The sequence below is a fragment of the Lates calcarifer genome, linkage group LG9, assembly GCF_001640805.2.
Source record: "Lates calcarifer isolate ASB-BC8 linkage group LG9, TLL_Latcal_v3, whole genome shotgun sequence".
Classification (NCBI taxonomy): Eukaryota; Metazoa; Chordata; class Actinopteri; family Centropomidae; genus Lates; species Lates calcarifer.
In genome coordinates this window covers 5729949-5757857 of record NC_066841.1, presented here as the reverse complement: position 1 = coordinate 5757857, position 27909 = coordinate 5729949, and the positions used below count along the sequence as shown (strand labels likewise).

The window sequence follows — 27909 nt, the reverse complement described above, 5'->3', positions numbered from 1 at the left end:
TCATACACTGGAGCTGCTTTATGTGTTGCAGAGACAACATGTGTGTTATTTCATCTTTGACATGAAGCTCAAGAGAGATGTGAGTCTCATGTGTGCACATGCACAATATGAGAATAGACATAAAGAAGACATTACCCTAAAAATGTGGGAAATTATCCATTATTGTATATGGACCTGGTGTGTTTGTTAAAGGCAAACACTGTACAAGAAACTATAATCTACTATCTTTGTCACATGATAAAACACATAACACCACTCATGGTAACACTGCCGATCACAAGTGATGTTATTCCTCGAGAGCACAAAACTTCATTTTAGATTTTGTTAAGGCCACACTCATACCTTATTTAAAACACAAAAGCACTAGATGACAGTTTCCTCTTAGCAACAATGTGACAGGTTAACAGAACTGAAGGAGTACAATAGTTGACTCCATCCAAAGCAGAATGGATAAGGAGCAAATGAACTGAAATGCCATTCCTTTCCTAAAATAAAACAGGACATACAGGCTAGCAGGCAACAGGTGGACACAAAGGCTGCCTCCTGGACTGTGTGTGTGTGTGTGTGTGTGTGTGTGTGTGTGTGCATACTATTGAAAAGAGTATAAGAGTATATACTCTTAATGTTTGTCCCTTTTTCATCCTATATTGTGTATTAAAGTGTGTTGCACCTTAGATAAGATTGGCCACAAACAGGATTGTGGATGTCTGAACAAACAACAATATGTTAGTGAGGATTTGTACTGTATAAACTGTATACTGTAATATAAAAGAATGTCTGTGATTTGCATGTTTTAACTTCACTGTCACAAATGTGACTTATTTTGTGACGTGACACAAAAACACTGAACCTTGAATGTAGTTTGTCCTGAGGTTCAGTGAATAAACAGTGGACTGACACTGTTGTTGATTACTGTGAATGTGGATGACTCTCTAGCACTGGAGCCTCTGGAGCTTAGAGTGTAGCTACAAAACCTGAGTGACTGTACATGGGGACAGCTCACAGCTGCCACTGTCCATCACAAAATTAACACACACACACACACACACACACACACACACAGACACAGTGACTGAGCTGGTCCATGTTGAGCTCAGAGCTCATGGCTTTCCCTGGCTGAGACACACGCAGACACACACGGTGAAGAAACACACCGAGCGAACCAACAAGAGGGTTTCCTTACCTGCCATGGGAATCTAAACCAGCAGTTCATACTGTGTACCTTTGTCTAGATGGATCATTTGAGAACCAGTATGAAGACTGTGGAGACCATTTCAGTCATACAGATCTTTTTTCTGCTGGTTCTAGTCACCTCAAGTTACAGCATACAGAGAGGTAAGCAAGGTTTTCATATGCTGGCACTCTGTGAGCTTTTAAGAGTGTCTTTTTTAAAACATGAGCTGTCACAAGTACACTCAGATATCGTACATAAACAGTATGAATTCTGTATACTGTCTTTTACTTATTCATAGAAATGTAGAAGCCATGCTGTGTTTAATAATGTTTACATTTTTTTAAGCCATAGGCCTTTTTTATATATATTTCCTCCAACTGTGTACAGATGTGAATGAATATGATAAGTTCAGAGAGCTAAAGATCAACACAGGCAACGATGACTAGATGAAGGAAAAAGAAACATCATGAAGAGCATCCCTCATTCTTGCATCTGCATTTTACCCTCTGTAAAAATTTTCCCAATGAGAGAGCAGGAGTTTGCCCACGTGTGGCACTGAGATCACCTGTTTCCACTATATCTTGCAGGGAAAAGGAGAAGGTGTTTATAGGCCGCCATAGTGTAAATGTGACTAAATCTATATCCTTCCTACTCTCTGACATATCCTCTCTGCAGGGTGTTGTAAAGGTGGTTAGGGACCGGCTATTCCCACTGCTGCTATTTCTATTCCTAATATGCTGATTTTCCATATGTTTGGGACACCTTCAGACCACAGCTACACTGTGAGCAAACATGAGGGCATCTCATAGGCCATTAAAGACTTTTGACTGCAGTTACTTCAGCCTTGGCTTCAAGATCAGGACATGTGAGATGGATACCATATCAGATGCTGGCACAACTTTGCTGTCACATGCACAGGCCTGCAGGGCCGATCATAGACATACAATACATGTTTTATAAGCAGAGATATACAGTGCATGCTGCACATCGGCTCAGGGAAAACAGGTGGTGTAGATGCTGTCACATTCACTGCCTGAGCCGGCATTGTAGCTGGTGAGCCGGGCTAGGCTGGCACGACTGGATTTGGCAGATTACCCGTACTTTGCATAATATGTCAGTGATTACAAGGCTGAAACAAATGTGGATGGTATCTTTCTTGTCATTACAAACCACCAACGGCATCCTGTCAGCAATCATTTGTAGATACACAAGTGAGAAAATGATTTACCTGGCAATAATATGTTATCAGGTAAGGGAAGTTCCACCAAAGGTGACCACTGGTGATGTTTTGCATTCAAGAAAGTATATGTAGAGGTTGTTTCAGGATATAGTCTGAGCTACTGGAATTCTTGGAGATTTCACAATCATCATGCAAGGTTATACAAACAAGATAGGTGTAAATTAGTCAGCATCGTGCCTCCAGTTTTAATGGTTAGCTACAGGCTTCCAGGCCCCAGCCTTGTAGTTCACAGTTCAACATATTTCCATAATGTAGAACTATTCCTTTAAATGCATGAGGTTACTTTTTAACATTTGTCAGACTGAACTTAAATGAAGTGACCAAGCAAGCAAGATTTAATCATCTGCGACTTGACTGGTCACAGTTTTCACAAATGAATATTAAGCAACTCTGTCCTGACAAGAGCTGTAAAAGTGTATTACTTTATTATTATTGTTGGCTTTTTGTTGTGGTTTTGAGGCGTGGGTCAGTTGAGCAAAAGCTGAGATAGCTGACATAAAAGGATTCACTTTCTTTGGGTGCTGCTGGGTTGAGCTGGTTTTTATTAGCTTTATTGGGTTTAATTTGAAATGAGCAACAAACAAAATGGATGTTGATCATTATTAATTTGTCCTCTAAAAAAAATGTCTCTCTTGTAAATCTTTCTTGAGGGCCTCTCAATGTCACAGTGGTGGTCTGAATGAGACAGCTTTGGTTAAATGAACTACAGACAGCCTGAGCCAAAACAATGCCACACCTTGTTTACTGGAGACAACATGTAACTATCTTGTCTTTGATAATAAAGTATCTAATAAATTAATTAGTGTCCTGCGATTGATTGATACCACATATGCATTTAAAGGCACCATGGAAGGTTAAAGATTGTGTTTAATGTTGCTCAGCAGGTCTGTGTGAACTTAACCAGTATAAACAATGGATGACTTCTTTGCCGATCCCCTGACACACCACAAAAACAATACTATTTTTGTGTTTGTTCTTGTTTGACCACACTGAAAGTAAAAAAAAAAAAAAAATAGTATCTGTTCTGCATGATAGTGTCACAGAGAGAGGCAGAAAGAACGAGAGAGCACTGTTTACAATTTAACTCAAAGTATGGAAAAAACCTGGAGGATAAACTGCAAATCAAAGCAAACACCAGAGGAACCAAAGGTTATAAGTTACAGACTCTACAGAAGGGCCAATTTTATGGGATTGAAATGGAGTTTGGAAAGGTTGACAGAGATCTAAAAGATACTGGAGAGAAAAAGAAAAGATGCTGTTAAATTGAGTGCAAAGGATTTATTCAGCAGTCATTGTGTTGTGTTGACAAAAGGCATCAAAATGAAGTAACAAGAAGTTGTATAAGACATTTGCGTGAGCAAAAATTGGCAAAGCTCTCGTGTAAGTGAGTACGATATACTTTGCCATGAACATTTGCTTGTTGGCTACAGTATCTGAGGATTTTTCAAGGACATAAATATCTAAACCTATTCACACTGATAGAGTACAGAGAACTAGCAAGTTGGAACAGTTTTCATCTCCATCCTGCACATTGGCAACTATATATTTTCATGTTCTGGAGTGGACACACGCCAACACTAAAAATAAGGAAAGGAGGTGATAACAAGCGGCAGTTGATTTGGATCAAGTAACTTTGTGTAATACATACAATAAAGGCCAGATGTGACCATTGTTAGCCTACTGGCCTCAGCTGAAGGCTTGAACAGCACTGCATCACTTTTGGTGTCCAGAAAAAGAGAGAACAACTCTCAAGGTCAAATGAGGCTCTGGTTTGCTAGAAATAATGAGTCATGTGGCTAAACATGGGCCATGGTGAAACCCTCATTCTTCAGATGTTGTCCATCTGTTAGACATAATATTGGCAATAGCAATAAAAAAAAGAAAAAAAAAATCACTCTGCAAACTCACTCCAAAACCAAGCCTCTAGAGTAACAAACTGCAATCACATAAATAAATCATTTTTTCCCCTAAGTTCCAAAAGTTGGATATTCTGACTTTTACAGTAGCAAACTGATAGCAACAATTTCAGCGAAACGTGACCACAATTCTACCACAATGTAACTATCAGAGTGCTACATTTTCAAAACAATGTTTGATGAAACACTTAAATACAAGTCTACAACCATGATAGCAGCTCTGTGAGGCTGTATCAGATAAATGCTAATGTCACATGCTACATAAACATGCTCACAGTGACATTGCTAACAAGCTGATGCCAAACAGCCAACATGTTTACCATTTTCACTATCTTAGTTTAGCATGTTAGCATGCTAACAGTTGCTCATCACTACTAAACCCAATGTACAGCTGAGGGAGTTAGGAATGTCATTAGCTTTGCATGCTGCTAGCATGGCTAAAAATAAGATTTTAGACTGCATATATGAAACAACTTAATAAAGGAGATAGACCAGTGAGATAATTTCACCTCACTTTGACCTTGGCTAAAATCGTATCCCATTGTTTACAACAATGGTTTGACCTCATGTCAAGGTTTTAGTGATTTACAGTAGCTTTCTTTCCATCACCAGTTCATGAGTCAAACAGCATTAGTGTCCTTGAGTTGAGTGAGGGGATGTGGGCTTGTTTTTTCCAGCTAAATTGTTGTGAAATCTTTGTATAGCACAGTGTCTTTTAAACCCTGAACCACGCCTTTATCCTTCTTTCTTTTCTTTCTTTAGTCTCTATTCCCTCTCCCCTCTTCTGTTCTGTACTTTGTATTCTCTTCTCTCTTTTCTGTTTTGCCTCTTCCTCCGCTTAGTTCATACAAAGTTTAAAGCAACCTTGATGTCTCTGATCTGAATCCACATATAAACAACTACCTCACCCCTGTGCTGCTACTATCTTCTTCCATCCCTTTTCCTTTCAACATGCCTTTGTTTTTACTCCCCCTCTCATTTTATCCTCCTTAATATATTCATCCAGAGTGAAAAAATAAATATCAGACTACCTTATTTAGTTGCTTTCCTTTTTACCCTCATCTCACTTGTCTTTCCTCCAACTCCTTTACATGACTGAAGCTCACTATATGGTTTCAAATAAATATTGATCACATCTTTACTGTGGATTCACCTGGTTTATATCATGAAAAAGAACAGGTGGTTGTAATAACTTGTATATTCAGTGTACACAGAACTGATAATTTGCCCTTTTTCCTTTAAATAAAGACCATCTGTTGAAACAAGATAGCAGAACAGTGTGTTCACTGGGGACGGAGCCTGTCCTTGAACCCTAAATTAAAATGTTCTTGCTTCAACTTCTGCTTTGATAAAAAAATAAAGCTATGACAAACTTCAGAGCTTCAGATCGAGTTCAACTACTCTCTCTTCTCTGTCATACTCTCCACCCTGTAATCCTTTTCTTATTTTCCTCTTTCTCCATATTGTATTTACATTTTCAAACCTCAAAATGCTTCAGGTGTAATTTTCATCTCCCCCTAAAGATCATCCCTCTTCTGCTCTCCTTGAAAACCTCTGATTTGTCAGTAGTCGGAGCTGGACACTGACTGACAAAAACAGATGACTCAGTCTAAAATAAGAATGCCAAGAATGTCAAATAATTTGGCATTCTGAAAAGATGCAGCTGTTTGTACTTCACTGAGAAAGAATGTAATGTGTTTTAAAGAAACAATATGCTAAGTTTTCAACCCTGTCTCCCATGCTACAAAAACTTATGCATTAGCAAGTACATTTTGCGATAATTCCCTGTTCAGTGGCCACATCTGCATAACAGTGATTTAGCTTGATGGCACATTCAAACAAAGTCCAAAATCAGCGTTTCATATGGTGATAGAATTGCTTATAAAAGAAGAGACTATTGTTAAATTTGGTTCCAAATGCCAACTTTGCCAAAAACTCCAATGGTTTTCTTGTTTTTCCTTTCTTGTATGTCCCAGCACCTCGTATTATCACCTTATTAGAGACAGTGGATGTATTACTGGATCACAATGCCACCTTTATTTGTGAGGTGGAGTCACGTCCCCCTGCTGACATTTCCTGGACCAAGAATAACCACCCAATTATGTAAGTTTACACCAAAAAACATTTTGAACCAGGCTATAGTAAACCAGCTGTAAACATACACATACTGTATTTGAAATATGGATTGTTGCATGTGAGGTTCACATAGGACATTTGTCCAATGAGTGCATTTCTTAAGCTTGTATAGTTTCAAGACAATGAAAAAGTATGGTGAAAAAAAGTTGGTTGCTTCTGCTCACAGACCGTCCTTTTTGTCTCACCAGGTACTATGACCCCCGGTACATTACGAGGGAGCAGGGACAGATGCTAATCATACCTCATGTAAGAGAGTCAGACAATGGAGAGTACTGTTGCCTCGCCAGTAATGGCATTGGAGAGCCAGCCAAGAGCTGTGGAGCGCTGCAGCTGAAGATGAGTATGTCTACTTTCTTTCAAGGTTTTAGGGCCGAAATCTTACACTTAGGAACGACAAATTCCCAACAGCATTGAGATAGAAGGCTAAAACCATTAAATCTTGTCTCTTGTCTGTCTCTACATTAGAACCACAGATCAAACGCCATCCTACCAATGTAACCCTTCTGGTAGAATCCAAAGCAGTGTTGCCCTGTGTGACCCTTGGTAATCCCAAACCAGATGTCACCTGGCTCAAAGATGATGAGCTCATCAAGGTATGCAACATCGACATCAGTAGAACATTGCTGTCTTTTTCTCTTCTAAAGAGAAGAGGGGGGAATAATTCAACAAATTTCTCGTCTTTGCCAGGTCAGTGACCGTGTTACCATCCTCGACTATGGTGCACTGAAGATTCATAACATACAAAAGGAGGATGCAGGGCAGTATCGCTGTGTGGCCAGGAATAGCTTTGGTTTAGCCTTTTCAAAGCCTGTCACCATAGAAGTGCAGGGTTTGTATTTTAATGTAGCTTCACTTTGTATGCTTGTATGTAAAAATGCACTTTAAGAAACTGCTGTTAAACATTATTGTTTGGCTGCAGTGTAACTTCATGTGTGTCTATACCATTGTGTTTGTGTGTGGTTTGTGTATGTGTCTAGCTCCGGCACGGATTCTGCGGGTTCCAAAGGAGAAGAGAGTGGTGTACGGCAGCCAGATTACCCTTGACTGTAATGCCACAGGAAATCCAATCCCCACCATCACCTGGCTGGAAAATGGGAATACTGTAAGTGTTTAGATTCAGTGTTTTAGGGTTTGACCAGTAAGGGCCAATATTAATGGTATTTGCTGATGGTTTTTTCTGTTGAGTCTCTTGTCAGGTGATGTTTTTTTTCTGATATTAATCATATTTAAACATGAACATTGTAGTCCCAAAGACCTCTAAAACAACAACTCTGGATACTAAAACTCTCCAAAAGCTATCCATCCGTCCGTCCATCGATTTCTGCCCACTCCCCTTGGACTCTTAGAAATGCTTGTCATCTTGTCTCCTTTACAGTGGTTAACTTTGGCTCTAATATCAGTCAACACAGCCAGCATCAGAGAAATTTCATCACGTAGCAGACATTGTGACACATTGTCAGCTGTAATAGAGCCTTACATAATGGCAAAGCTGTGACAATAACAGGGTAAATAGCCAGGAAAGCTAGCATGCATTAAAGTTTGATGAAGTCACAAGTTTTATTTATGAAATCTTCATCAGCACATGCTCAGAGATCAGAGATTAAACTATACTGAAGTGCTCCATAGTGATACAGTTGTATACCTTAATATATTTAGTAGACAAATTGCTAACAAGTAAAAGCTGAGGCAACACTGTTCTTAAGTATTTTTGAAATAGTTGACCTGCATTACACCAGTTAATTTACTGTCTGTGTGCTTTTGCCTTTATAATCATGTGCATAAGCAAACACAAATAGGGAAACCAGGACACTGGGACACTAGGAACACAAATCCACTTATGTAGTACACTCACACATACAGTAAATTACTCTATATCTGTATTAATCCTTTGTACACTCGCTCTTTCTGTCACTCTCCCTCACACACACTCACTCACACACTCCAGATTGGCTGTGGGATCAGTGATATAAACAGCAAAGGAATTCTCATTATGATGACAGGGGATTGAAGAGATTGCCTTCCATTTAGCCAATAATACATAGCGTTGTCAGCTGTAATTGGGTTGTTTTTTTAAGCGAGCGAGTGACGCAAAGCTGTTGTCAAAGAAAAACCATGTAAGGTAAGGTTCTTAATGGTGTTGAATGCTTTGTGATAAGTGCTGACTTGTGATTTGAAGACTGTGGTTTGATGATAGTCCAGCTACATAACACGGTCCCACTGGGATATACAGTACACTGTGGCTGTCACAGATTCACAGACTCAGAGAGGGCTGGTGTACAGTACTATAAACACAGAGGACAGAGGACATAAACACAGAGTACGTACCTGCTGATGAATATTAGAAACAAACAGCATAATGAAACAGATGTAGTAACCCAGAGTGCCAAAAGTCCAGATGTTGTAAAACAGGGGTTAAGCCTGATAATCCTATGATTATGCTTAACGTGAGTCACAGTGATGGTTTGGTTTTAATCACCTTTGCTGTTGTAACCACATGCAAAGATTTTTGGAGCAGCAGGAGGAGACATTATTAAATGCAAGTATGTTATTGATGTAAAACAACAGGCCCTTGTGTCCCTAAACAGCAAGTTCTGCACTTCCTGTAAAATGTATTCAAGAGAAATGTTAACAGATGAAGAAAGAACAATGCTCTGTTTAGATTTCAATATGGTAATCACAAATTGATCAGTGGCTTAAATCATAGAGATTCCATACAGGACCACCCAATAGATGTTTTTTTTTTTTTTTTTTTCTGCAAGGCAGCAGAAATTTTATTTATTTTTTACATGTGACATTGCAGGCAGACATACACCAAATAATGTCTGGTTATTTAATAGTCTTGGGTGCTAGCTACAATGTGATTACAGGCCCATAATGCTTGTAAATACTATATATGTGTGTCTCTCTCTGTGTGTGTGTGTGTGTGTGTGTGCTGATTAAAATGACTGTGGGAGCTGCTTTTTTGGCAGCTTGTTGAGGTCATTAAATTCAGTGGCGCTGCATAGAGCTCGTCATAAAAACAGATGGTATCAGACACAACTTCAAATTTAGACACGTTGCACATCAGCACCTCGACTCATTCACTCACAGGCACATTACAGCCTCTCACACATTGAACATATATTTAGATATATGTAAGTATGAATATAGAAACTAGAAAGAACAAGCATCTTTCATCTGGCTATATCTGCATAGTGTGAATACCAGGGACTTTTTAAATCTTTTAAATGGTTACAAGTGATTACAAGTTATATTAATGCCAGACACACAATGCATGCACTTAATTTTATCAACTCAACACCCATGACACTATAATATAATCAGTGCAATCAGTTTATACACAATTACATTTTGAGACAAAGTTCTACAATTTCATTGGAGAAGTCTGGGTAGAGAGATTTTCCTATTTTCATAATCACTTGTACTCTTTCATGTTCAATGTCACTGTTCTCACACACCCCATTTCCAGCTGGAGCAGGGAGCTGTTTTTAGTTTAAGAAGCTCTGATGGCAGACAGACAAGGTTTGCAGCTAGCTGGAGAACATAGTGGAGCATTTTGCAGCTAAGGAGCCAAAGATTTGTTTCAGGAGCTGGTAGAGACCAAGAAAGAGCTGGATTTATGTTGAATGTTTCTCCATGAGTGCTGGATGTCCATAGAGCCAAGAGTTTGTTCTACTCTCAAGAGGCCAAAAAAAAAGACATTAATGCAGCTTTAAGTGTGATTTCTTCTTTCATATGATGACGTATCCCTGCGATCTTTCTTTGTCCCAGATCTCAGGTGCATCAGTAGAGGAGACCTTGGTGGGAGAGGTGATTCTGTCCGTTCTTAAAGTGACAGTGAATAAGCCGGCTCTGTATACCTGCCTGGCCTCCAACAGACACAGCGCTGGAGCCAACACCGTCAAAGCAACTGCACGTGTCACTGTCGCAGGTAGAGACATGTTTTGATTTCCATTCCATGCTAAGATGATATAAAATCACTGACTGCCACAGCAGAAAAAAGCTAATAGTTATAGTAACTTGTAGCTATTGTGTCTGTCTTTGTGTTGTTGTTGCTGCTGGTTTGCCTTGTGTTATGTTAGCTGCCAGTTATATTAGTGGTGTTTTGTGTGGCCTCAGCTGTTTGGTGTTTCCCCCATTTGGCTGATTCAATAACACCCATCCACACACCCCATGACAACAGCCACCTAAAAGAAAACACACACACACACACACACACACACACACATCCCTTCTTCCTTGACCACACACACTGTCCTTCCACCTGGTTGTCCTCTAGTCTCCTCAAAGCTAGCTATGAGTTGGTGAGAGAAGCACCATGGTTGGTTTTCTCTTTCAACTAAGACTGATTTTAACCTCTCCTCTCTTCTCCCCTCTCCTCCTGCTTGTGCTCCTTCAACCAACATCTTCTGGATATTGCCACTTCCCCATAGAGTGGAGGTAAGGAAAATGATCTGTGATTTACAGCTATGAAGTGCTCTAAACTTCATTTCCTTACTTTTTGTGTGTCCTAGTTTATGTTTACATGTAACATATACAATTCAGCAAATCATCTTTCATGAGTATATAGAGAAATGTTTTCATTTTATGTGTGTTTGCACTGTGTTTGAAGACATTAAGTGCTGTTGCCTCCTTTGGGTCTGGTTAGGACAATATGCATTTCAGCTTTGTCAATAAACCTGCTATGCCAAGAGGGAGCCGTTTTCTCAGTCACCCATATGGTGTGAGTTGAATCTGAACTTTTCTGAACCACAGCACAACCCCCTGTTACCACATCTGGACTATGTAACTACAGAGAGATAGGAAGAGAGAAAGAAAAAAGTAACAGAAAAGCGCCCCCGGGATGCTAGATGAGAATTTCCAAAGAGACAGTGGACAGCAGGTCACAGATAGACAAAAAGGTCGGGTTTATTGGTTACATCTTACAATTTGCCAACTCATGACCACATTTGGACCATGTATTTATAGGACGTAGAAACAGAGAGAGCAGAGAGGAAAGAGAGAAAGTGAGGAGAGTTGACCTGGCGGGATGATGGGGTTGATAGATTTACAGGTTTGCTTGAGGTTTGATGGAAGCACCAAACTCCCCAAGAGGCGACATCTGGAGTTTGTAACTGCTGGTTTACACACAGGCAGAGAAAAGTGGAGTGAGGGCTGTCAAGAGGGACAGGCAGGCAGAGAGACCTCGGATGGAGACAGACAGAGAGAAATGTGGCTCTTGTCCATGCTGGAGGGCTGAGAGACATAAGAGCTGAAAAGCAAGCAGGCAGGCAGGCAGATAGGCAGGAACACAGGGAGTCAGTTACACATACAAGGCAGGTTTATGTACAGTATCTATGACTGACCTGTTATATCAAGAGGCAACAAGGAACTCCAACGGCCAAGCAGACAGGATGTAATTTCATATGAACCGTCTGCAACTTGTTTCATGATCAACATCTGGATGGTGTTAGAGATATTCCAGTTGATAGACCATTTCTTAGTATTTTTTAAATGCACACACCTCCACAAAAGTTCACCAACTGTCAGCCAAGGCAGTAAAAGACTGATTGCTATGGGGACCTGTAGTCAGCATCTATGTCTTATTATTTTTCTCTTTTTTGGTTTCAGCTTGGCAAAAACAAATACAATATGTGTTCACTTGTTCATCCATTCCAATTATGAGGTTAATATTAAGGACTTTTTATAGTGAATGACATGGTTAGCTAAAGGCTGACTGATGCTGAGTGAAGCAATCAGGTCTGATAATGTTTTTCCTTCCAACAGACTCTACAAGGGTGTCGCAGGCTACTGCAGTGCCTACCGAGGAGACGTTTGCCGCACCATCCTGCGAGATGATTCGCTGGTTTTCTTTAACTCCTCCCTCTCGGACCCCGAGGACATGCAGGAGTACCTGGTTCAGAGCTGGTGGACGGAGCTGGAGGGACTCAGCGTGCTGTGTAGCCCTGCAGTACGCTCCTTGCTCTGCCACTCCTCCTTCCCTGACTGCAACCCATCAGGGTTAGGACCTGCACCTAAACCTGTCTGCAGGTTAGCATACGTTACTCTTTGTTCCGCTGTATGAATGAAGGAAGTGAGAGTAAATTAACAAAATCAAAATGACCATTGTTGAATGGGATTATCATCTATTTTCCCCTTCATAAAACAGAGAACACTGTCTGGCAGTGAAGGAGCTGTACTGCCATAAGGAGTGGTTGGTACTAGAGAGCAGCAGTTCAGTCCAGCCTGGGCTCTTCAGCTCTGTCACTGGGTCCCACACTTCACTGCTGCCCAACTGTCAGGCCTTACCAAGTCTTCACTCAGACCCTGATTCTTGCACACATGTCCCTTTTGTAGGTAAGATATCCCTTACTGGGGCAGTTTGGCATTTAAAAAAAGAAGCAATTAGAAACAGTTATGAGGGAGGAAGCATGAGTTGGCTAGGTTCAGTTACTAGTGGGCTGAGGGCAAAATAAAGCCTGGACTGCTACACTGGAAGTCACCAGTATGGATGAGGTCATTAAGAGGGCTGAACTAAGCTGAGCCAAAATTTACAGCTGCAGGTGTGTGTGTTTACTTTGTAAACATACTGAAGCCTGGCTTCCTCTTGATGTTCAGTGTTTTTAATCTGCATTTCTACATTTCAGACATCAAGAAAGATCAAGTTACGAGTAAGTATAAAAAGCATTTAAGCGCAACATAAACATATTCAGTGCTAATCTCACACAGCAATGAATTAGTCATTTATTAAGAGTAATGATAAAAATGACATGTTAATTCTACATATGCTCTGCAACAGCAACATGTTACAATGACAGAGGCCGTTTCTACCAAGGCAGTGCGAATGTGACGAGGTCTGGGATACCGTGTCAGCCATGGAGCCAACAGGTATTGTGTGTGTCTACTGTTCCTAAAGCCACTTCACAGATGTGTAAAACTGGTCTAATATTTGTAGTATGCACTCATGGGAATGTCCTCATGCAGTGGAACAAATAGTGTTTTGTTTTTGTTTTTTTTTTCTTTTTTAGCAAAAGGCAGCCAACACAATTAATGCTTGTGTCTAATAAGTGTGACTGGTACTTTGAGTGTGGATGTTCAGTTTTATATCAAACATCTGTGACTTCTACTCAGAAACAGAAAAACACACAAAAGTGCTTGCAAATGCATACACAAGCACACACAGACACAGGCTCACACAAACACACACACACACTCCCTGTGGCCCAAAAGCCCCTTTATGTTTTTATGGATTTTCTCAGTGAGAGGGTCTGTTCGGGTGAACTGTTACTACTCTCCTGTGCAGTGTCTCTCTCTATGTGTGCATGCGTGTGTGTTTGTGTGCCAGGTCAGCAGAGAGGGAGGGGCTCATCGTGTCACATCCTGCCTCTGGAAGCAATTAGCTTTCACACGCATATGCTGCACATACTCCCATTACCAACACACACTGTTGCTCACACACATACACATACTGTATGCATAGTGTATGTGAAACTGAGAGAACTCTAATGTGAGTCACAAATATTAGCTCACAAGACATTGGAATACACTTTCTATTCACAAATAAATAGTTTTTTTTCCTCCTTCACACACACACACACAAAACCATGTGCACATTAGATCACGTAATGCCTGAATAATGTCAATACTACATCTAACAGTCTCGAAAAAAAAAAAAGGTACACAAAAGTATACACATAAACAAAGTCCCTGTGTGGTTTTATTTCCCACACAGGGAGAATTATTATCTGCTTATTGGCTGTGTCTGTGTCTTTTCCAACAAACATCATCTTTAATCTGAAAACACATGACAAGATTTATTGTTTCCTACTGGCTGACAAAGGCAGAAATGCTTGTGTGTATGTGTGTGCAAAACTGCACGTTGCAGTGTACACGTGTCTGTGACAGTATTTTGTCGGTTCAATGCTACCACTACAGATGCATGTACATTTGAAATCAGAGAAGCAACATCACCTGAAAATTCACCTGAATTTTCTAGGCTTTGGATTTCTCTGCATGTTGAAGCAATGTGCATGGGGATGTGGCAAACACAATATAAAAACACTGAATTGTGGTTTCTATTTTAAGCCTCTCCAAAACCAAAAATACAAGAGCAAAAGTGTAAGAATGGATTAAACAGTGCGTTCCTCTGCTCTATGTAAGCTGCAAATTTTAGCATGTCTGGCTAACTAGCTTAGTAGCATAACATAGCATTACGTCCAAGGCATTATTACATCCTTACAGGTTTCTTGTTTTAAAAACATATCAGCTTGAAACATTAAAGTTAGCCAAAGACAGCATTTTCAAGGATTTACACAGGATAATAAATTAAAAGCCTGCTTTTGTCTACCACTGTCTGAGATAAAGGACCCATTGGGTGAAAAATTACTAAGAATTCAAAGTAGTAAATCTGCCATCATTATAAACTGCATGTTCCGTGTGAGAATTTAAAGCATGACAAGCATAGCAGCTGTAACTAAAGGGAGCAGGGTTTAGCAAACTGTTGCCTACAGCACCATGGTGAAAATGTATTGTCTGTAAAGTCAGCTAGGATTTAAAGTTATTATGAAGCGAAAACATGGCATCTGCTGCTTCTAGGAAAAAGGCTGGAATTTTGTGATATGGTGTGCTGGCCAAACATAAGTCAAAAGGTAGGCTGTTAAACATGATGGGATTATTTTGATGATGATTCTTAAGTTCCTGGCCAGCAGCAAAGCTTTCATTTCCTCTTGTAAGTACAATAATAGCATGATTGGGATCATGTCTGCTGGAACAGTTCTCCCACAGGGCAATGTGAAGCTGATTGCACCATTTTGAACTCAAAAGGCTTACACATCTTTCACTGCATGAGGTACACTTAGAGGGTTAAACCAACATTCTTCTTTTTTGAGACTATGTGTTTCAGAAATACTGATTAATAAATACTAATTACATAATGTTAAACTTCATTCATATTTTACCTTAATTCACAAATTCCCTCTCTACCCACCTGCCTACCACAGAAAAATAAGTAAATTAATTTTCTACTTTCTACATGCTACATGTGAATCAGGGACTTAGTGTATGCATTTTTCTGTTTGCTAATGTACAAAGAAACCAAAGGAACAATCATTCCATACAACTGAGCAACAACCTAATTTAAAATATCTCTAGTATGTCTGATCCCTGATCTATGAAGCTCTGTAAACACTCTGAAAGCAGATTTATTGCTTAAAGCAGACTGTAGCTTTCACCTGCCTGTCCTGTCAAGAGGAACAGATGTTCCTGATTTTTTTCCTGATTTTTTTTTTCCTTTGTGTCGTTTCTCTATAATCTACAGTTAAAGATCACTCACTGATGCCTCAGTTTAAAGTCATCATTTACTGTCCATGCATCATAGGGCAGATCTTTTAACTCAGTGTTTTTACAGTGGAGCTAAACCATTCTGCAAACATGACTCCTGAAGGAAATGAGCCCAACACTCTAATGTTCCACACACCATATATTACCCTACATGGTAAAATCACATTAGTATATTCAGCACACACTCAACATGTATGTAAGCCGCAGAGTTACATGTGACATGTAGTGTGTATAGTGTGAGTAGAGTCTCATTTTGTGCTGAGTCATAGCAAGGAACTGCAGGCAAACTTTGATTCAGTCTTCTTGCACAGAGACTTTTGAGCACATTACTGATGAATAAAACATGCAATGTCATCCTGTTGGTATGTTATGACTGTAGCTCTGTTTGAGGTATGAAAAAGTTCCATCAGTATTTTAATGATACTGTTTTCACCAGAAACATCATTTGATATAATTTTATTTTGTCCAGGCACCTAACACAGCCTTTGTTTATCCCTGTGAAGCGACCTCTTGTGGTCATTTGAATAATGACAGTAAAAGTGGATATACACCAACTTGACATTGTAACACATACTGCTCCAAAACATCTGCAGGGAGGAGATTGAGATGGATGGTTGGGTGTACAAAGAGCTGGACTTTGACAATAGAGACTTGCATTACATCTCCTGCCAGTAGTCAATGGATTATTTTGGAAGGCTGTGACAAACGACCTAACTTGTTGTTTAGCTATGAAGAGTTGTTGTTTTTAGCATTCCTGGCAACTTGAAGGTTTCACTTCTCAGGAAATTAACACTGTGAGCAGTTTGCTTGACCCATTCAGCTACAGCAGCACATGCGCCGAATTCAGCCTTTTCAGCTCATAACTTCATATCTCATGGGATAAGTTAGACTAGTGCTCTTTTGATGACTAAAGCTCATGACACATGAAGACACCAGATGTTCAGTATTTGAGTTGGCACTCTAGATTGCTGAAACAACCATGTAACCCCTGGTGTCCCTCATTATAGAGCATTTTACAACCCATGGTTATTAAACTGTAACCTTACTGTAGACCCTAAACAGAGCCTTGAAAATTGTGCTAAATTATTTGGAAGGTCATCTTGGTTTCATTTTTGATGTGGGAGTCAGAAATTTCCTGGAAAATTCAATTCAAATTGGTTTGAAACAGCTCTTAAACATTCCAGGAAAAAAGTACAAGACAAGAAATTTATTGATCAGACTTCACTGATCCCTCAAGTCAAGTCTGTTTCCTCTTTACCCCCATATAGAGCATGGGGTCAGCAACAGAACAGAGCAGATAATGTTTTGCTCAAAAACACTTGTGGATGTGGAGGCTGGCTCCCAGATGTACACACCTTACCCTAGGCACTTTAGGAAGTAGAAAGAAGCAACAGAAAACGTTTTGCAAGGTCTACTTTCCAAAATGCAACAGTGCATGACCTCCTCCTCTGTTCCCTTTCCAGCTAAATCTGTACTTCTTTTTACTTTTTGATAACACCTCAAAGCTTTTTGAGAAAAAGTCAACAAAATTCTCTTCACCTTGTTGATTCCCTTTATGTTTTTCTCCTCTGATCTGTAATTTCTTGTCCTGTAGGTCCCCCACCAGCACCGCCTGTCTGTGGATGTCATTCCAGAGTTGAAGAACTCAGACAACCACTGTAGGAACCCAGGAGGAATCAGCGACAAGCCGTGGTGTTACACCTCAAATCCCAACATACGCTGGGAGTACTGTGCTGTGCGGCAGTGTGGGGAGGCAAGCACCGCACCAGGTACTGCCTTTTCTTTTGTACCTTGTTCTTTGGTTTCCATTTCATTGTTCTCTACCACTAAAACCCATTAACTCACTTACAAAAGAGAATGATTTATGCAATACTACATTGCATTATGAACTACCAGATATGAATGAAAGATGAATATGCATCCACTTCAGTCAAGGCATTTCACCATGTTTTGACCTGGGAAATAACCCTTTGCCAGTGGCGTGAATGACTAAAACATACTAGGGGAAACCCTAGTTTGTCAGCAAATACTTCTTTTTGGTGTATTTATCTTGGTGTTGACTTTGTTTCTGTTTGTCAGTGGTGAAGCCAGAGACACCAGGCCCTCGTCAGACTCCTCGTCTCCCCCCCACGACCACAGTATCATCTCCAGCTTACTCCATGTCTGTCATTGTCATCATCCTGACCACACTCGCAGCTGCAGTGTTCCTCATCATCACCATCCTCGCCTGCTACAGACGGAGGAAGCAGTGGAGGAACCGAAAAAGGTTAAAGAAAGATGAGATTCACAGCTCTTTATCCACCTCTGTTTCTCACTCATCTGCTTTCTGTCCACAGAGTCATGGAGACCCCAACGCTGAGTGCTCTTCCGTCAGAGCTCCTGCTGGACCGCCTGCATCCCAACCCTATGTACCAGAGGGTTCCCTTGCTGCTGAACTCAAAGTTACTGGCCCTTGAGTACCCACGAAATAATATCCAGTATGTTAGAGATATTGGAGAGGGAGCCTTCGGACGGGTTTTCCAAGCGAGGTGAGAGGGGGGAGATGAAAACTGAAATTGGAGGAGAAGTGGGAGGAGAGAAGAAGTGATTAAGTTAGAAATGGATAAGGACAGAAGCAAGAGTTCAAAACTCTGAGAGGCCTCTCCCACTAATGGGAGTCAGATTTTAGAAAGAGGGACAATTGCATGCAATTTTACATTACTCAGACTAATATTTAATATTGCCATGTCATCATCATAATCACTGCCAGTGGCTAACATGATGATGCAGATATTTCTCCAGCTGAGGAAGAGAGGGGTGAAACAGGATTCAGAGAGAGTGAGAGAGAGAAAGAGAGGGAGATAGAGTGGCTGCACAAGGCCACTGGTCGTTCTGAGGATTGCTGCGTCATTCACAAAGTCACAAGGAGAGCTGCTATCGGTGTCACTTACACTGCACATTGACTCTGCTCACAGCAAGACACAAATGTCAAACTAATCTCTATGTTCAAACTAAATACCAGATGAGAGTCATATAGCGTTCGATTTCTAAAAAGCAATAAATCTCTTCAAAATATATATTTTGGGCTGAGCGGTGGGTGTGACCTGCTTTATGCTGGTTACAGTATGTATAACAACTGTGAGAAGTTGTCATATAGCAGAATAAGAGAGCCAATACATCCATGACTAATAACCACTGCAGCCAATTAAAATGTTTTCTCACAGTAATTCATGGCAGCAAAAGTGATAAATGACAGAAATTAAAGTTTTTCTAACCTTGTGAGACTCTACATTATTAAAATTTATCTCCTCCCACTCAAGTCTCACAGCCCTTTCGCCTTTGCAGTGTCCCTGATTGGTGGCCTGTAACTGATACAAACAAACACTTGTTTTCACACAGAGGAGGGGTAAGATGCCTCTAAGAGAAGTGTCCCATGAAAAGTGGCAAAGTGGGTTTATACAAAAATGTTTGAGATTTTTACTGTGGACCTTAAAGAAGCTAATGGTAAGTTTTGCTATCACTACATAGCCAACATTAGCATTTACACCTGTTTCTTTACCAACATTGTGAGTTCAGCAGCAAATTTAATTTCTTTCTTTGCCAAGAGCTGTCTCCAGTGGTGGAAAGCAAAAGCAATATTTTGTTTGTAGTTCTATTGCTCTCTATTCTTCTACTGTAGTTAGCATGTTAACCAGCTAGACTCAACGTGGCTGGTCAGTATTGTCACTTTTCGATAGTATCTCACTGTAGTGTCCAGATTGCCCTGAAGAAGATGCACTGTTCAGGGGGGACATTTTAACCTCTGGTACTGTAAACGCAGTGATGGCTGAAACTCTCGGCAAGCAACCATCCCCGCCACCAGTTCCAGGCAAAAAAAAAAAAAAAAAAAAAACACAAAACATGCTCAGCAGAGAAAACTTATGAATAGCCCCTTTAAATATCACTGTGATTGCTTGTTTCACAAAAAAACAAACAAAACACCCTTAACTTTTAATTGGTTTATTCATAAAGGACAATGAAGAATGCAGAACTGTTCAGAATTTCCTGTTAGAACTACAGTGTACTGCTTCAAATTGTAACACATCAGCTCCTTTTGTCCTTGATGTTACACAGACACCACATAGAGTCAATGCCAATATGTGGAGCACACCAGATGAAACAGGGTACAGAACATACAGCACAGTACTGTAATAGTTTGTGGCATTTTAACAGTAGCATTGGTGATGTGCAGCCAACCAGGTCTGTGAGATGTCCTTCTGGCCAGCTGGTAATCCCTCAGTGAAAACTGGAATGTTGCAGTATACAGACACCCCTGGGAATGTAATACACTCACACACACACATATTTGTACAAGCATGAATGTAAGGGCACTGATATCATGTATTCCTTTGTCAATGTCTACTAAATGCTTGACATTAATGTAAAAAGCTAATTCTTTTCATTTTGACATGAGAGTCTAATGCTGAAATTTGACCTTACAAAGATAGGAATACAGAGCACAAACACACATATGCAGTCATACCTGCATACATGACCAAAACAGGCAATGTGCAAATAAAGACATTCTCCTTGTGCTCACAAGCACTCAAGAGGACAGATAAACAGTCATATATGTGCACGTGCAACATGCATACACAGAGACTGAAATAGACCCAGGGAGTAAACTGGTAAACAACTTGTTCCCTGACAGATGGGCTTCAATCTGTAGTGTTACCATATGTGTGTGTGTGTGTGTGTGTGTGTGTAGTTTTGCCTGTGCAAACTATATATAAAAATCTACACTGGGAAACAACATGCTCACTTTAGTTTGCCCCTGCAGTGAGGAACACAGGAAGTATGTGTATGTGTTTGTGTTTCCTTTCAAGTGACTGACATTTACAGTACACTGCAGTAATGCAGTTGCACTGTTCTGTTGGGCTGCTTGTTGGTAGACATAAAGGACACATTCAAAACACATGGTCACAGAAATGTGGTTAATGTATTACTAAAAAATCCCCACAATACTAAAATGTATAGTACTGTCTGTGCTTAAACATATGTCTGTTTGTTGCAGAGCACCAAACCTGCTGCCAATGGAGTCTTTCACGATGGTTGCTGTGAAGATGCTGAAGGAGGAAGCCTCAGCTGACATGCAGAATGACTTCCAGAGAGAGGCAGCGCTCATGGCGGAATTCGACCATCCAAACATTGTGCGACTCCTAGGTCAGTGTGTGTGAGAGAGAAACAGAGTGTCCGGGCCAAAGCAAGATTCCCAAAGAAGCTGCACTTACAGCTGCATTTTACATTGTACAGCCTCTGGATCAGTTTGTTTGCTTGTGGGAGAAGGAAAGTACAAAAACAGATATTGAAACAAAGAAAGAGCGAAAGAAAAGAAATGATACAGGAGACTTTGAAAAATGGTGCAATGGACATTATGCTGCACTTGTCATTAAATCAACCATGAACACACAGTAACAGAGAGAGCTGTCTTAGCATAAATCGTCAACATGTGCAAGGCATTCCATTGGATTGTTGCATCTTTCAGTTGTGCATGCACCTTTAAAAAAAAAAAAAAAAAAAAAAAAAAAGATAGCAATAGCTTTACTCCTTATCTTCTTGTAACATTTCTGTTTTCTTGAATTTGATTGTTGCCCTCTTTTTTCTCAGATGTTAAACCAAAGGGAATTTCATCTTAAAGGAGACCTGGATGAGGAAAATGTTTGAGTGAGCAAAATGTGCAAAAATAAAGTGCAAATTTTGTTGTAAATTCAGGTCCCAGTTCCCATACAAGCTGTAATTCTCCTGAATGAAGTCATTTTCCTCAGACCTGTTTAATTCTAGTACTATAAATCCACTAGAGATCCAGACAGGCCTGTTTGCCAGTAAACAAGTGTTACTTGACAACTAATGCGCCTTTGTTGGCCTGAGTAAAACAAATGTGCTCCATTAAAGTTTATCTACACTAATACAGCCTATCTAATCTAATACAAACAGCTCGCATCCAAATATATTTCCAGGAAGACGTTAAGAGATACAACACGCTCTATTTGGCGCTGTCAGTGAGTAAACAGATCCATTGGTCATTGGCTGTGCTGGAAGACGTTTGTTTACTTTGGTCTATTCTACAGCTCCAGTGGTTGAGAAATATTTTTAAATCAACATCCACCACTGCAGAAAAAAACATGTAGATTTTTCAGAGACTGTGTCGCATGTTTTCCGTTCAGTTTTGAGTGACATTACTTTTGTACGACTCATGGAGAGTGACACACTAACAGCAAAGTCTCAGGCATGCATGAAACTAGAGTTGATGAGATTATTTAATTAACCTCTAATTACCCTCTGGGCTAATAATATACTGCAAATCATGTGTAATGTATGCATCATAAATAACATGTGTGTCAAAATTAGAGATTCCATATGTCTGCATGTCATTACTTTGTTGCATGTGCAGTATGGGGCCCCTGTGTTCTGTATATTTAGCGATGGAATGAAACATAACTACTGTTGAATTACAGCCCTGTATTTTCACCCCTACCCTACCCTCCGGACAAACACACACACACACACACACACACACACACACACACACTTTGGTCTTTCTATAGTTGTGAGGACTCTCATTGACATAATGCATTTCCTAGCCCCTTAAACTAACTAAATGTCTAACCTTCACCTAAACGTAATTCTAACCTGAACCTTAAAACCAAGTTTTAACCATCTTAACCAGGCCCATTGAAATTGTGAGGGCCGGCCAAAATGGCCTCACAATACCAACATGTCCTCACAGCGATGGTTTAGAACCAAACTTTGTCCACACAACCATAGAACATGTAGACACACACACACACATACACACACACACAAACACAACCCATAGAGCAGTAATCAGAGCTTGTTCTGAGCTGTTCCACTCTGACACACAGGGCATGAACTAACTGAGCATGACCTCCATGTCTCCTCTTCTCGCCGTGTTTGCATGTTGTTGCAATTCTTGTGATGACTTGGACATCACAGAAGACAGTATTTAAAAAAAGAAAAGAAAACAATACAATTCTCCCAGAACTCCCAGATTCCAGTTTTACCAAATGTGAATGTGCTTCACGTTGACTGTTGCGTTTTTTTTAATTCTATGGTACTGCAATGAGGCACGATACATTTAATTTATTTGTTCCAGCTGTTCGTTGAAGCTTAATGATGTTTACACGGTCAAACTTTCAAAACAAACACTTGGCGGCACAGTTCCATTCACTGGGACTTTACACACATTCCCCCAGATTCAGTCTGACATATTTGGTGGAATTTTAGGATTTCCACCAGAAATGAAAATAAAGTTCTGTGTGTTTGAGTCGACTTTGAGAGTTTGTAGTGACTGGGCTACCGGCTGGTCAGTCAGGTTCCAATTCATGTTTTACACAGAAACAGAAGCAATGAAATGCAGTCAATCAAAATTATGATTGTGGCCAATATGAGTCAGTACATTTCATTGCACTAACCACATAAACTGCACTAGTCATGCACTAAATAGGAAAGAACACAGACAAGATCTGCAGTGCCTCAAACTGTTGGCTGTAGAAAAAGAATCTGAAACTACTGTCTTGACTCCAGTGGGGTATTTCTTTTCTTGTTGGCAACCCTGGTGATTTGAAATTTATATATATATAATCTTTTCTTCCACAAAGCTGTAAGGGACTCAAAGTTTGTGAATGCCAGGTTACACGACTATGTCTACAACTTCAGCAGGGCTGTTGGGGCTCTGCACAGTCTTAACAGTGTGTACTGTAATTCCTCTAAGCAGTGCACATTGCAAAAAGCATTCACAGGAATGCATAAATAAACAAGCAGACAGCCACTCTTTTATAGACTCAAAGTAAATAAGTAGTAAATAAAGTAAAATGAATTTGGTGAGTGTAAACATTTGCCTGGGTAAGACACGGATTAATAAATGGATATTTTTAAAAATAATATATCCAAACACTTTCTGTCCACATCAAGAATACAAACAAGTTCAGTTGTGGAAGACGCGTCACTGCCAAATACACACAACATTTCAAGTTTGCAGAAACTTAAATAATGTTATTTGTAAGTTCCCTCAGTCGTAACTGAGATTCTCAAGAAGTACAGCCTCATAACACTTCCAATTTTAGAAATTCTCTTTAATCGAGAGGCTGAGAAGAACACAAGGTTAATTTAGAAATGCACTAAGTTTACATCACATCAGCAATGTAAGACTGTACTTCCACTATGTGTGAGAGTTTATTTGTGAGCATATACACATCTCAGGTGGTTTGTCTGTGTTTATGTCTAGACTGAATATATATTTACCTTTTACAATGAATGAACTCATTGTATAATATACTGTAGACAAAAAATAGACCTGATTCAGTATGATTTAATGATGTCACCAATGTGTTTATATGGTTGGCTGTTCTCTCAAACCTCTGTGGTGGGAAAATGCAAAGCTCACAAGCCTACCTATACATTCTGTACAACACCCATCATCAAATAAAATTGTCTGTATTCCCTCTTCAGGTGTGTGTGCAGTTGGTAAACCAATGTGTCTGATGTTCGAGTACATGGCCCACGGCGACCTCAATGAGTTTCTACGTCGTCGGTCTCCAACACAGTCAGTGCGCACCCTTAGCCACGCTAGCCTGTCGGGTCGCAGCTTCTCCTCTGAGATGGAGGCGGGACCTCTCTCCTGCTCCGAGCAGCTGTCAATTTCCAAGCAGATTGCTGCGGGGATGGCATACCTATCGGAGCGCAAGTTCGTCCATCGTGACCTTGCGACACGGAACTGCTTGGTAGGGGAGGAGATGGTGGTGAAGATTGCAGACTTCGGCCTCTCCAGAAATATCTACTCAGCCGATTACTACAAAGCCAATGAGAATGATGCCATCCCAATTCGCTGGATGCCTCCAGAGTCTATTTTCTACAACCGCTACACCACTGAATCAGACGTGTGGGCCTATGGTGTGGTGTTATGGGAGATTTTCTCCCACGGGATGCAGCCGTACTACGGTATGGGTCATGAAGAGGTTATTTACTACGTGAGGGATGGTCACATCCTCTCCTGTCCTGAGAACTGCCCTCTGGAGCTGTACAATCTGATGAGGCTTTGCTGGAGCACACACCCCTCAGATCGGCCCAGCTTCAGCAGTATACATCGGATACTGGAGCGTATGCATCAAAACACACTAAGTGTGAATGCTGAGCCTGAGGCTGACTGCTAACCTGGGAGATTTTCACATAAACAAGTCTGTCCCTGTGAGTTATGTAGTGATTTAGTGCATAATACCACACTTTAAATGAACTCTGACACTGAGCCTGAGCAGACAATGAATACTCAGACTGTGAAGTGCCTTCAAGCTCTTTTCCTGGGCTTTCCAAACCCTTTTGTATCATAAACACCTGTCATATTTTAGTAACTTGTGTATTGCTTACTTCTTTAATTCAGGACTTTAATTCCTGATCAGACCCATCAGACAGGTCTGCTTTATTTATGAAAAATGTTACATGCATGTATGAACAGACCCCTGACCCTAAAGCCTTAACCTTTGAAGACTTGAAGCCACTAACCATACAGATGTACCCCTAACCATAGAAAAATGTGCTTCATCCATTGCCTTTAGAATTTCTCCTTTTCATTTTGAGCTCTTTTTACAAATGGTCTGAACACTGAGGTTAGAAAATGAATGGAACATGACAGCTTCATAGTAAATTTTCTCCTTTAATAGTCACCTCTAGCAAATTTCACAGTGGCACACAATCACTTTATACCATTGCTGTTGATTGTTTTTATAGAAAAGTTGCTATTCCATTTTTGGGCATTCTCTATATACTTTTTTTTCCATCATGTTGTTGTTGATCTGTCTTTTTTGTTATTAATTTCACCTTTGCAACAGTGTTTGACACACAGACTTTGATATACAACTTGTAGAAGACAATGGTAAAATTAGTTGCCAACTTGCGTCATAGTCGCCATCGTCTCTCACCGAAACACACACACACACACACACACACACACACACACACACACACACACACACACTGACACGTGTTTAATTATAATTTTGCTAAACTTCATTAGCTAGATTCATGCCCTTTCCTCAAAATAGACTCTTTGGTGGGTGAAGAAGCCAAACTGTCCTTGAGGTGAAAAATATCCTTATTATGAAAGATTGAATTTTTAATTACTCCTCACAAAGTCAGAACTTCTCTCTTACAGATCAAATGTTGGCCCATGGTCTGATTTCATCTGTGTTTAATTAATGTCATTTTTATTACACAATACGAGTACAGCATTGAGAACATCTCATGTCATCAGTCTTTTTGTCATGTGGATTACACAAAGCAGTTTTTGTTCTTTTAAATTTGTTTTGTACATTTATTAAATTAAGAGATTAATGTCAAATTAGTGTAAATGTTGATGTTGTCAACTGAAAATGCCTTTCAGATGAAGAACATGTTTTATTTCTTTTTAAATGTGGTGTGATATTGTGTTTGTGTTATATACATAGATTTTCACAATTTTCACCACATTTACTTCCCATCAAGTATGAAATGTCTTTGTATTGCTTGCAAATAAACGTAATTATTAAACACATTTGTGTTTTAGATCTGGGCGAAGAATTACAGCAATTTGAGGAGTGGATGAGAACAACATGCATGCTCTGTGAAAACCCACTCCTAAATACTGGAGATGATGTGATTTTAGTGACTTCAGATGTTACATGGAATGAACAGGAATTAGGTTAGGTTAGCAGGTTCTTTGTCTCCTATTAAATCACTGATGTCTTCTGTGGCTCTGGGAGAACTTTATAAAGTTTGAAAAAAGAACCTAATGAAGTCAATAGCTACCTCAGCATGGCTGTGACAGTACAATTGGGAGATGTGGGATTTGAAAGAAGAGGGTGTTTAGGAGGTGGGTGGTTTAAGAAAAGATGCTACTGAGTTGCATTATGGGAACTAGAGTATCCAACTTTATTTGGAGCTTGATTCACAGGGGGTGGGTTAGGTTAGGATTTTTGAAACTTAATGAAAATGCAGTGTTAAATTGCTGGAGTACTCTTCTAATCCTACCTTAATTGAATCTAACATGAGCCTGAGATAAAAAAAAAAAAAAAAAAAAAAAAAAATGTAAAGGACCTCGTCTGGAATTTACCAAAACTAAATGCCTGAGGACCAGTAAAGGCTGTCGTATTAATTTTCTGCATCATTAAGAAAGTGTTGAATGGCATTAGCAACACACTGGTGATTAATTCAGATGTAATTTTTCCTGTGGGCAGGAGAGAAGGCCCTGGGATCATTATAGTTCACTCAAGTTGAGATGGTGCATCATGTGTAGCGGTAGTGATAGAGGAACAGCCAGAAATAATAAAAATAAGAAAAGATTCATCATATGGAGACATGAATTGAAAGCAACTGAAATTAATCCATTTATTTTTTCATATCTTGAGAATAATGACAGTTTGGTGATGCTGAGACAAGGTAGAGTTGTGGGGGGGGGGCAACATTGGGCGAGAGGAGGAGTTCACCCTGAACAGATCGCCAGTCCATCGCAGGGTCAACACATATATAAACAAACAACTATTCACACTCACATTCACACCAATTTAGAGTCACAGATAACCTTCTTGCTGTGATGCAACAGTGCTAACCGTACCAAATTTCACATGAATTACTTGAGATACATTTATTCAGGCCCTGGTTGCATCATACCAAGATCAGTCCTGTCATGTTCCCAACATGTGATTAGCTGCACCCCCCACCCCACCCCACCCCCCAAAAAAAGAATAAAGTGGGAGGCAGAGGCCCCATCTAGATTGATGTCTGGTGTGGCTTCATGGTAAGAGTGTGGAGACAGGCAGATATATGTCACTGCACATCAGAGAATCAGCTGCATTTATACATTGATTTCATTATGGAAGGTTCTGGAACCTCAACTCAGCAGCTCTCTGTTTATTTAATCACAAGCCCCCCCCAATACATGTTCCGTAACAGGCCCTCACTCCCACCACACCCACCCAAAAATAAATAAATAAAAAAAGCACACCAGGTATTTTATTGTGTGGATGCTGCAGTTTTACTACTCTCCACAAGAGGGATCACAGGGGTGAGCGGCTGCAGGAAAAGAAGGGTTGCCACACAGACCCCAGAGAGTGATTATT

The 27909-nt window shown here is 40.1% G+C and overlaps 1 protein-coding gene across 1 annotated transcript; it reads left to right on the top strand.

Annotated features, from left to right (window-relative positions):
• Positions 1-1042: 1042 nt before the first annotated feature.
• Positions 1043-26345, top strand: musk (muscle, skeletal, receptor tyrosine kinase). Its single transcript, XM_018671788.2, has 17 exons — positions 1043-1335; positions 6307-6433; positions 6655-6806; positions 6932-7059; positions 7154-7295; positions 7444-7568; positions 10238-10397; positions 10900-10906; positions 12233-12496; positions 12615-12802; positions 13093-13116; positions 13245-13333; positions 17379-17553; positions 17864-18050; positions 18121-18312; positions 20817-20965; positions 24272-26345. The coding sequence occupies exons 1-17, from the start codon at positions 1233-1235 to the stop codon at positions 24970-24972; spliced, it is 2913 nt and encodes a 970-aa protein (XP_018527304.1). The 5' UTR covers positions 1043-1232; the 3' UTR covers positions 24973-26345.
• The last annotated feature ends 1564 nt before the right edge of the window (positions 26346-27909 follow it).